The sequence below is a fragment of the Hemitrygon akajei genome, chromosome 11 (assembly GCF_048418815.1).
Source record: "Hemitrygon akajei chromosome 11, sHemAka1.3, whole genome shotgun sequence".
Classification (NCBI taxonomy): domain Eukaryota; kingdom Metazoa; phylum Chordata; class Chondrichthyes; order Myliobatiformes; family Dasyatidae; genus Hemitrygon; species Hemitrygon akajei.
In genome coordinates, this window is record NC_133134.1 from 24558855 (window position 1) to 24571191 (window position 12337).

General features: G+C 39.6%; 1 protein-coding gene across 1 annotated transcript in view; it reads left to right on the forward strand.

Moving 5' to 3' along the window:
- The window catches only part of dnah3 (dynein axonemal heavy chain 3), a 155838-nt gene that overhangs the window by 126634 nt on the left and 16867 nt on the right, over positions 1-12337 (forward strand). The window contains exons 51-55 of the mRNA XM_073060476.1: positions 4008-6149; positions 6587-6812; positions 9834-10078; positions 10315-10431; positions 10702-10859. Coding sequence (XP_072916577.1) covers positions 4008-6149; positions 6587-6812; positions 9834-10078; positions 10315-10431; positions 10702-10859 — 2888 coding nt within the window. The remainder of the gene's footprint in view (positions 1-4007; positions 6150-6586; positions 6813-9833; positions 10079-10314; positions 10432-10701; positions 10860-12337) is intronic.

A 12337-nucleotide genomic window follows, 5' to 3' on the forward strand; every position in this document is an offset into this window, starting at 1 on the left:
TGAAATGTTCTTGCAACCAATGATCTCACTTTAAAGACTCTCTATCTCATTATTTATTGCTATTTATTTATATTTAAACTTGCACAGTTTGTTGTCTTCTGCACTCTGGTAGATCTTTTGTGGATCCTGTTATCGTTGCTATTCTATAGATTTGCTGAGTATGCCCTCAAGAAAATGAACCTCAGGGTTGTAATGTTGGCATATATATACTTGGATAATAAAATTTTCTTAGAACTTTGAACATTGAAACTTGTAGAAAGGTTGTAGCTCCCCATTTCTCCCTAGTCAATGAGTTTGATGAAAATCAGCCCTCTTACTAGCACATACTTTATTGCCAATGGCCTTGATCAGTAATGATCTTTCAAGAATCACTAGATCCTGGAATCCTAGTTCTGGAGGACTGAAAAATTGCAAATGTCACTCCAAGAAGGGATGGAGGCAGAAGAAAGGAAATTATAGGCCAATTAGCCTGACTTCAATGGTTGGAAAGATGTTGGTAGTCCATTATTAAGGATGAGGTTTTGAGGTACTTGGAGACACATGACAAAATAAGCCAAAGTCAGCATGATTTCCTCAAGGGGAAATCTTGCCTGAAAAATCTGCTGGAATTCTTCAAGGAAATATCAGGTAAGGTAGACAAAGGAGAGTCAGTGGGTGTAGTTTGTTTGGATTTTCAGAAGACCTTTGGTACGGTGCCGCACGTGAAGCTGCTGAGCAAGGTAAGAGCCCATGGTATTACAGAAAAGATACTAACATGGATAGAGCATTGGCTGATTGGTAGGAGGCAAAGAATCAGAATAAAGGGATCCTTTTCTGATTGGCTGCTGGTGACTAGTGGCATTCCACGGGGGTTGGGGGGGGTGTTGGGACCAATTCTTTTCACATTATATGTCAGTGATTTGGATGATGGAATTGATGGCTTTGTTATCAAGTTTGTGGATGATACGAAGATAGATGGAGAGGCAAGTAGTGTTGAGGAAGCAGGGTGCTTGCAGAAGGACTTAGTCAGATTGGGAGAATAGGCAAAAGAGGTGACATGTTGAATATAGTGAAGGGAAGTGTATGGTCAGGCATTTTGGTAGAAAGAAGAAAGGTGTGGATTATTTTCCAAATGGGGAAAAAACTCAAAAATCAGAGGTGCAACTGGACTTGGGAGTCCTTGTGTAGGATTCCCTAAAGGCTAACTTGCAGGTTGAGTCGGTGGTAGGGAAGACAAATGCAATGTTAGCATTCATTTTGAGAGGACTAGAATACAAAAGCAAGGCTGTAGTGCTGAGGCTTTATAAGGCACTGATCAGTTCTCACTTGGAGTATTATGAGCTGTTTTGGGTCCTTTATCTAAGAGATGTCCTGGCATAGGGAGGGTCCAGAGATGATTCACAAGAATGGTACTAGGAATGAAAGGGTTAACATATAAGGAGTGCTTGATGGCCCTGGGCCTGTACTCATTGGAGTTTAGATGAATATTGAAAGTCCTAGATAGAGTGGATGTGGAGAGGATGTTTCCTATGGTGGGTGAGTCTAGAACCAGAGGGCACAACCTCATAATAGAGGGACATCATTTAGAATAGAGATAAGGAAACATTTCTTTAGCCAGAGAGTGGTGAATCTGTGGAATTCATTGCCACAGGCGGCTGTGCAGGCCATGTCATTGGGTATGCTTAAGACAGAGGTTGATAGGTTCTTGATTAATCAAGGTGTCAAAGGTTTTGGGGAAAAGGCAGGAGAATTGGGGGTTAAGAGGAATAATAAATCAGCTTTAGCCCAGGTGAAGCAGACTCAGTGGGCCAAATGGCCTAACTCTGTTCCTATGTCTTATGGTCATATGGTCTTATGGTGTTGATCTGGCTAGTAGCTTTCTTTGTATCAACAGGGGAAGAAAGGTTTAGTTCCGGTTGACAATTTTGTTTCCATTTGATCTTAGTGTAAGCAAGGTAAAAATAGCTCTTTAAAGTTGAAGTAAAATAGTGATCATCCAGGTACTCTGATCCCATTCCTGACTCTTGTCTGAGGCTGATGCACCATCAATAACTCTCGGAGACGGGAGGCGAACGATAAGCTTTTATTAGCTGCAAGAGACCACCACACAACATCCTGGAGACTGAGGGAGGAGCAGTGCCTCTAACTGCCTTTATTCAGGGGTCTGTGGGAGGAGCCACGGGAGCAGTCAGCAGAGGGGCGTGTCCAGACAGGTATATGTAGTTCACCACAGAGGCGATAACCAAGCTCTGCAGTGTGCATTGTTTCATACCCAGTCACTCAGGTGTACTGATCAGCACATGGAATTAATGCTAAATAGAATCACAGAGAGAGAACGTTTGCACTGGGACAACTGCACCGATCATCAAGCAGCCACTTTGACTTTAATTTTTCCCGAATCCGTTTTATTTTTTCTACATTCTCACCGACATTGCTACAGCCTGTTACATCACTGGTGTTTAAGGCAGCTTCCTGCTGCTGTTTCTGTGTCAGGGTCGTTGGCTCTGAGCTGAACCCCTGAACCCGAAAGACCAGTGGACCACTCTTAGTTGGTCCTCTGCCCTTTGACCTGTTTTACATTGGTGACCCTACCAAGAGTCAAAGCACAAGGCCCTGACTCCAGCCAGTACCGCTGCCTGACTCATTGAGCCATGCAAGCCTCCAAACCCTACGGCAGACTCTTAGAGGAAACCCCCCCCCCCCTAAATTAAGCTATAGTTCTACACACTAGGCAGAATAGACAGCAGTCTGCATATCACTGATTACGGGAGCATTTAGAAGAATCCACACCATCGCAGGCAGAACGTGCAAATTCCAGACGGGCAGCACCAGAGGTCAGCGTTGAACCTGGGTCACAGCAGCTGCACTACCAGGCTGCTCCTAAATGCATTAGCTTTCTAAAGCTGATAGCAATGAGCTCCAAATTATTTGCAAGATACCCCAGGAATAATTGTTTTCCACTTTTAAATCTATTTAACATTTCTTAGGGTAGTCATTCTGAAAGATTTGCATAGTTTAAGGAAGTAGCAACATACTGCCAAAAGCTGGTAGAGAGAAAAGATAGTTAATTTAGCAGCACAAAATATTACGAGTGTTTCCAATAATGTGGAATGGAAGGTGATAACAAAATAATTATGGATCTCTTAACAATAATGACAGGAGAAAGTATTAAGAGAAATTGGCTGAAGCATTTCCTTGTGACTTTATTGCAGTAAATACAACAGAAATAAAAAGAAACTACTATTCTATCATCAATGAAGAATTTGAAGTCATTAGTACCATTAAAATATATGCCAGGGAAGTTAAAGCAATTATAATTAGGTAAATATTATGTACATGACACAAATCTATGGCTGCATGGGAAGGTCGTAGTCTTTTCCCCAGGGTTGAGGAGTCTAAAACAAGAAGGCATGTACAGAAGACAGGAGAGAGTTGAAAGAGTCCTGAGAGACAACTTCTTTACCCAGAGGGTCATGAGTACCTGGAATGAGCCATCAGAGGAACTGGTGGAGGTGGGTGGAGTTGAATGATAGGTACATGGAAGGGAAGGACTTGGAGGGCCATGGACCAAATGTGGGAAGAGGAACTAGCAGGGAGGATGCAGTGGTCAACTTGGTTCTGTGCTGTAGAGCGGTGGATGTATTAATGAAGATTTCCTGAAATTTGTTAGATTCTGGAGCTATCTCAGTAGACTGGAAAATAGCAAATGAAACACTACCATTTCAGAGAAGAGGGCGAGAAAACCACAGCTCGTTCAGTCTAACATTGTGGTAGAAGCTTAGAAAATCATCTGATGATTAGGCAGAATTGGAACATAGTTTTATGAAGAGAAAGTAATGTTTAACAAATCTTTGGAGACCTATCCAGAAACATCCAAAAACACTGACTATTTTGGAGCAATAATTACCTTATATTACTCCATGTTTTTTTAATGATGAACTTGGAAAAAAATGCTGAAATTATATCAGGAAGGACACAGAAGTATTTATATGTACAATTTTTATATATTTTCTTTATTTTTTACACAGGCAAAATGATTGAGGATTATTGGGGTCCATCAAAGAAGATTCTTGGAGACCTAAAGTTGCTTGAAAGCCTGAAGACCTATGACAAGGACAATATTCCACCTGCAGTCATGAAAAGAATCAGAGAAAGATTTATAGATCACCCAGATTTTCAACCATCTGTTATTAAAAATGTGTCCTCTGCCTGTGAAGGATTGTGCAAATGGGTGAGAGCCATGGAAGTGTATGAACGTGTGATTAAGGTGGTTGGACCAAAACGTGAAAGGCTGAGGATTGCTGAGGCTGAACTTGAAGTCCAAATGGATATGCTCAATGTTAAACGGGGAGAACTGAAAGCTTTGGAGGACAAGCTTCAAACACTGAATGATGATTTTGAAATTATGAATAATAAAAAGAAAGATTTAGAAGATAACATAGAGCTCTGTTCACAAAAGCTTGTGCGTGCTGAGAAGTTGATAGGTGGGCTCGGTGGAGAGAAGGACAGATGGACAGAAGCTGCTCGCCTGTTAGGAATAAGATACATAGATCTGACTGGTGATGTGCTTCTGTCTTCTGGCACTGTAGCCTACTTAGGGGCTTTCACAGTTGAGTTCCGCCAGGAGTGCCAAAATGATTGGCAGATCTTGTGTAAGAAGAAGATGATCCCTTGCACAGATGACTTTTCCCTAAGCAACACATTAGGAGATCCAGTAAAAATCCGTGCTTGGCAAATTGCAGGCCTGCCTGTTGATGCATTTTCCATTGACAATGGGATAATCACGTCTAACTCAAGAAGGTGGCCTTTAATGATTGATCCCCAAGGTCAGGCAAACAAATGGATCAAAAATATGGAAAAAAACAATAGACTTGGAGTAATAAAATTAACTGACTCTAATTATGTAAGAAGTTTAGAAAATGCCATCCAGTTTGGCACCCCACTCTTGTTAGAAAATATTGGTGAAGATTTGGATCCAATGCTTGAACCAGTACTGCTGAAACAAACGTTTAAACAGCAGGGGGTAGAGGTCATGAAAGTAGGGGAAAATATAATTGAGTACTCGCATGATTTCAAATTCTACATTACAACACGTTTGAGAAACCCGCACTATCTCCCTGAAGTAGCAGTAAAAGTTTGTCTCCTGAATTTCATGATTACACCTCTGGGCCTGGAAGATCAATTATTGGGAATTGTAGCTGCCAAAGAAAAACCTGAGTTGGAAGAAAAGAAGAACCTGTTAATAATAGAGAGTGCACAGAACAAAAAGCAACTCAAGGAGATAGAAGACAAAATCCTTGAAGTCTTGTCATCATCAGAGGGAAATATCCTAGAAGATGAAACAGCCATTAAAGTTCTGTCTTCTTCCAAGCTGCTTTCAGAAGAAATATCTGAGAAGCAGCAAATTGCAAGTGCGACAGAGAAAGAAATAGACATTACACGAATGGGTTACAAACCTGTTGCCATGCATTCATCTATCATATTCTTTTGTATCTCTGATTTGGCTCACATTGAGCCAATGTATCAGTACTCCCTAAGCTGGTTCATTAATTTGTATGTGCAAGCAATTGCAAACAGTAAAAAGAGTGAAGATGTGACAAAAAGAATTTCGGCTATAACAGAAACCTTCACATTGAGCATTTATAACAATGTCTGCCGTTCTCTTTTTGAGAAAGACAAGCTGCTGTTTTCACTGCTTCTTAATGTGGGTCTAATGAAAGGCAAAGGAGAAGTTGACGACAAAGTTTGGCGATTTTTGCTAACTGGTGGTGTAGCTCTTGACAACCCATATCCCAATCCAGCTTCTGAATGGCTATCAGATAAAAGCTGGGCGGAGATTGTGCGGGCATCAAACCTACCTGACCTATATGGTTTGATGGATCATGTGATTGAAAACATAGCGAAGTGGAAAGTCATTTATGACTCTGCAAAGCCTCATGAGGAGGTTCTTCCTGATCTGTGGAGTTCCTTAAAAGGAATGGCTCATTTAATTATTATCAGATGCTTTCGACCAGACAAAATTATTCCAGCAGTGCAGCAATTCATTGTTAGTGTCATGGGAAAAACATTTATTGAGCCTCCAACTTTTGATCTTGCTGGTAGTTACAACGATTCCCATTGCTGTGCACCTTTGATATTTATTCTTTCACCTGGAGCTGATCCCATGGCAGGTAATCTTTATCTCATTAACTTTATTTTGCAGAAAACAAAGAATTAAAACAAAAACTAATTTAGTCTTTTAATCTTATCCTTATAAGCTTGTCTTATTTGAACAATAGCAAATTGTAAACTTTTGTTAATGGGAGAAGATGGTATGCAGGAAAAGCTGCAGATGTTTATTGTGGCATCATCTAGTATTTCAGTGTACAAATAATGCTTTTGTGAGATTAATTTAATTTTGTTTTGATTTTATTTCAATAATGACACCACCATTTAGGATTTTCTATTATGTTTCCACCATAAGGTATGCATGTTGTCAAAATGTATCCTGTTGTTTATACTGTTTATCTGCTAGCACTTGGGAAAAATGTGAAAAAAATCACAAATGTTTATGGCTGTATAGCTTTTTGTTGTACTAGGTTTATTAATGTTTTATTTCATGTCACAGGCTTGCTAAAGTTTGCAGATGACCTTGGGATGGGTGGCGAAAACACTCAAACAATATCACTTGGTCAGGGCCAAGGGCCAATTGCAGCAGAAATGATAGAAGGTGCTCTAGTATCTGGAACGTGGGTCGTATTACAGAACTGCCACCTTGCAACCAGTTGGATGTCTGCTTTGGAGAAAATATGTGAAGAAGTGGTAACACCAGAGAACACAAACAAAAACTTCAGGTCCAAATATTTCTAATTTTGCTGAATATACTTTTTAAAAATGTTGGTGATTATAAGTGCCATAAGTTCATAAATGCGAAAACATGACAAAATATCTGGAAACAGTCAACCTCAATTCATATTAAAAAAATGTTACATTTGCTTTTATCCTCAATTCAAATCTTGGCAAACCTGAAAATCCCTGACTGGATTAGACTAGATTTTTAGAATGGTTAGTAATGATTTTATAACAGTAAAGTGGAGGAAATGTGTACAGATTTTTTTGTTACTCAAAATTTATAAACAAAAGTTGTATAAATGTGACAAAATTGAGAAAAAATCATGTACTGGGTCTTTTTTTAAAGAAAACTGCAAATTGCTGAAGAGAATGTTGAGGCATTTGTAATGATTTTTCAAGAATCGCTAGATTCTGTTATGATTCTGGAAGACTGGAAAATTGCAAATACCACTCCACTCTTCAAGAAGGAGAGAATCAGAAGAAAATAATCTATAAGCCAGTTAGTTTGACCTCAGTGTTGGGAAGATGTTGGAGTCGATTATTAAGGATGAGGTCTAAGGATAGATGGAGGCACATGAGAAAATAATCTGTAGTCAGCATGGTTTCCTCAAAGGAATATTCTTGCCTGATGAATCTGTTGGAATTCTTTGAAGAAGTAACAGCCAGGATAGACAACATTGGTCAAATTTGTGTACTTGGATTTTCAGAGGCATTTGACAAGGTGCCACACATGAGGCTGCTTTACAAGCTACGAGCCCACGGTATTACAGGAAAGATTCTAGCATGGATAAAGCAGGAGGCAAAGAGTGAGAATAAAGAGAGCCTTTTCTGGCTGGCTGCCAGTGACTAGTGGTGTTCTGCAGGGGTCTGTGTTGGGACTGATACTTTTTACATTATATGTCAATGACTTGGATGATGGTATTGATGGCTTTGTTGCAAAGTTTGCAGATGATATGAAGGTAGGTGGAGGGGCATGTAGTTTGAAGGAAGTAGAGAAGCTATGGAAGGTCTTAGATTAGGAAAATGGGCAAAGTAATGGCAGATGGAATACAGTGTCAGGAAGTGTATGGTCATGCACTTTGGTAGAAGAAATGAAAGGGTTGACTATTTTCTAAATGGAAAGAAAATACAAAAAAAAAATTGAAGTGCAAGGGGACTTGGGAGTCCTTGTGCAGGATTCCCTAAAGGTTAATTTGCAGGTTGAGTCTGTGGTGAGGAAGGCAGATGCAATGTTAGCATTCATTTCAAGAAGACTAGAGTATAAAAACAAGTATGTTATGTTGAGAATTTATAAAGCACTGGTGTGGCCTCACTTGGAGTAATGTGAGCAGTTTTGGGCCTCTTAGCTTAGAAAGGAAACTGGAGAGGGTTCAAAGGAAGTTCACAAAAATGATTCCAGGATTGAATGGTTTGTCATATGAAGAGCATTGATGGCTCTGGGCCTGTATTCACTTGAAGACTGATGGGTGACCTCAATGTAACCTATCAAATGGTGAAATGGTGAATAGATTGGATGTGGAGATGATGTTTCCTATGGTGGGAGATTCTAAGATCAGAGGACACAGCATCAGAATGGAGGAGGTCCTTTCAGAACAGAGATGAGGATGAGTTTCTTTCAACAGAGAGTAGTGAATCTTTGGCACAGGCAGCTGTGGAAGTCAAGACTTTTTATATACTGTATGTGTAAGAAAGAGGCTGATAGATCTTGTTTGGTCAGGGGATGAAGTGATATGGGGAGAAGGCAGGAGATTGGGGCTGAGAGGAAAATTGGATCAGGCATGATGAAATAGCTAAGCAGACTCGATGGGCCAGGTGGCCTAATTCTTCTCTTATACCTTATGGTCTTATTAAAGCACAACATGTAAAAAGATCTTAAATTACTAATGTGGGGAGGATGGTGGGAACAGAAGCTATATACTTCTAGCATATAAGACCTTGTCATATTTATTCTGCTCTATACTATCAATGACAGGGCCCTCTGTCACCTTACCATACATCTATTACATCTATTTCTTCAATCTTTCGGATCCAAGGAAGCATTAATGTAATTCTTCCTGAAACACATGCATAAATAATATAGTTTCTTTAGTTGGAATGGATAAGCTATGAACACATCTTAAACATACCTGTGTTATACTTTCATGGGATATGCACAGGGCAACCATAATTTAACTAAATAGCTAAACTAGTCTGTAAGTATAAATAGTTCACTCGCATTGATGTAAGTGTGTCCACTGTTAATTGCAGTGCTGCAAACTTTACCTTATAACATTAGGTCTGCTTGAGTGGGGCACCAACACAGAGGCTTTATAAAATAAGGGTCAGAGTCACCTCTACTTCCTGAGGAGACTGACGTCCTTTGGAGAATGCAGGCCTCTCCCTCACATGTTCTACCAGTCTGTTGTCACCAGTACAATCTTCTATGTGGTGGTGTGCTGGGGCAATGACATCTACACGGGAGATGCTAATAGGCTCAATAAACTGAATAGAAAGACTAGCTTTGTTATAGGAATCAAACTGGACACACTGGAAGTTGTTGTAGAACAAAGGACCCTCCGGAAAATCCTGGCAATTCTGGACAATGTTTCTCGCCCTCTGCATGCCACCTTGGCTGAACAGACAAGCACTTTTAGTCATAGACTTAAGACAACTGCACTGTTCCAAAGAGCGCTATATGAGGTTGTTCTTACCCTCGGCCATTAGGCTCTATAACAAGTCAACCTATAGCCAGGGAAGTGATCTTGTAATCTTTGACTTGTAAATCTTGTACATGTTATTTTTAAAGAAACTTATTTTTATGCTTTCTTACTTCTCTTCTAATATATCTGTGCACTTGTAATGCTACAGTGACACTGTAATTTCCTTTGGGATCTATAAACTATCCATCTATCTATCTTCCCGGATATTTTGGAAATATAGATGCAAAAAATACAATGCAGATGTTTTTAACATGTGAATTATATACAAAGCGTTTTCAGATATTAATGCCTGATTGTGCCAACTAAACCAATTTATAATTCCAGGTTGTGGCTGACCAGCTACCCATCGGACATGTTTCCTGTCAGCATTCTCCAGAATGGGGTGAAGATGACAAATGAACCACCCAAGGGCCTCAGGGCAAATATGTTACGTTCTTATCTCAATGACCCAATCTCAGATACCGTCTTCTTCTCCAGCTGTAACAAACCTGAAATCTGGCAAAAGCTCCTGTTTGGTCTTTGCTTTTTTCATGCTTTAGTGCAAGAGAGAAGGAACTTTGGTCCTTTGGGTGAGTATCCAACATTAGAGAAATGGTTTTAAACCATTTATGGGTGAATTGCTTCTCAGTTTCAAAACACTTGTGACAAATAATTTTCCCCGTATGATTGTTTTACTTATTATTTTCTAGTTAACTTTACATGTAACTTTCAAATTAAAAATAAAGCATTTGCTGTTTATGATAATAACTAAGTTGTTAGAATGTACTTTTTTGTTATCTTGTGCTGCTTGTTATGCATTTTATAGGCTGGAATATTCCTTATGAATTTAATGAGTCTGATCTGCGAATAAGCATGAGACAGATCCAGATGTTTCTGAATGAATATGAAGAGGTACCACTAGAAGCTCTAACGTATTTAACAGGCAAGTGATCTGTTGGGTTCGGTCTTTGAATCTGTTGTGTTTCTTGTATTTACTGTGAATGCCTACAAGAAAATGTATGAATCTCAGGGTTGTATACGGTGATCGATAAGTACGGTACTTTGATAATAAATTTACTTTGAATTTTGAATATTGATAATTATTTTCTTCATTGACGTTAAGTATCAGCATCATTTTAATGAAACTTTTGGTTGTGGCATTAATGCCGGTTTCCAAATTGAATCAGAGTTTGGTCTTTCTCAATCCTTAAAGGTGAATGTAATTATGGTGGCAGAGTTACAGATGACAAAGACAGGCGGCTGCTTTTATCTCTTCTATCCGTTGTATACAATGAAGAACTGATCACCCAGCACCATTATAAGCTTGCACCTGGCAATGATTACTTCGTCCCATCACATGGCCCATGTCAGGTAAGTTAACAGGTAAAATTAGTAGGTAAGAACATTTTAATTTAATGAACTTAAACTTGAGTTAAGGCCTTGAGAAAGTTTTCTAACTTTTTCTTAGTCAACTGTCATAATTTTATAATATCAAATAACTTCTGCATTCCTTTGAAGAGTATGTGAAGTAGATAATATGTGATTTTTTGTTCACGTGAAGCATTATGAAGTATTTTTGTTATGTTAAAAGGACTATATGAACAATACAGTGTCATCTCTTTCAAACAGACGTGACGAAGAGTTTCTTTAATCAGAGGATGGTGAATCTGTGGAATTCACTGCCGCAGACGGCTGTGGAGGCCAAGTCATTTGGTTTATTTAAAGCAGAGGTTGATATGTTCTTGATTAGTAAGGGCATCAAAGGTTACAGGGAGAAGGCATGAGAATGGAATTGAGAGGGATAACAAATGAGAAATGATGAAACGGCAGAACAGACTCGATGGGCTGAATAGCCTAATTCTGCTCCTATGTTTTATATTTATAGTTGTAGCTGCAGCCTGGCAGATTTCAGAGTCGACAAAGTGTGACAGGTCCAGGAAGAGGCTAATACACAGCTTAGTTAGGGCGGCCTTTAGCTAATACCTTCTTTCCTTGGGAGATTAGTTTATAAGGAAACTTCAGAGATATAATGCACAGTTATTATTTTGACCAAAGGCTAGGTTACTGTGGTGAACTACATATACCTGTCTGGACACGCCCCCTGATGACTGCTCCTGTGGCTCCTCCCACAGACCCCTGTATAAAGGAATTGGAGGTCTGAGCCCGGCCTCAGTCTCCAGGATGTAGTATGGTGGTCACTCACTGCTTGTTCCTTCTTCCAGTCAATAAAAGCCGATACCTCGCTTTTACGTCTCAGAGTGAGTTATTGATGGTGCATCAGTTACCAAGTTGTCCGAGTGCATTCGGTACCAAGTTCAAGTTCAAGTATTACTGTTATTCAACTGCAGGTATACAGCTAAACGAAATGGAGTCCCTCCGGGGTCAAGCTGCAAAACACAGTACATACAGTCACACACAGCACGTAAAGTTACTTAAGTATGCAATAAAACAGGCAGTTTTGGGGGGAAAATAAGCAGAAGAGAAAAGTGCAGACGCTGAGAGACACTCTATTCAGATTTTAGTTGCACTGAGGTGAAAAGTTTTGCTTCTGATAAAAGTTCTGGATCATGCCTTTTTTATACCTATTTTCTCATGACTTGGGAGGAGGCCACTTGGTCCCTTGCACTTACGGCAGCTCTGAGTTTTTCCAACTGACTTATCTGTAAGCCCTGCTCTCTCACTTCTCCCTAATTCTCCTGCTATCTACCTACAACACAGGCCATTTACAGAAAGCCAGTTCATCTACTGGGATGTGTTTGACATGTGGAAAGAAAACAATATGGTCACGTGAATTTACAAGTAAAATAGATAATTAAAAGAGAAAGATGATACACCATAAAAATATAGTG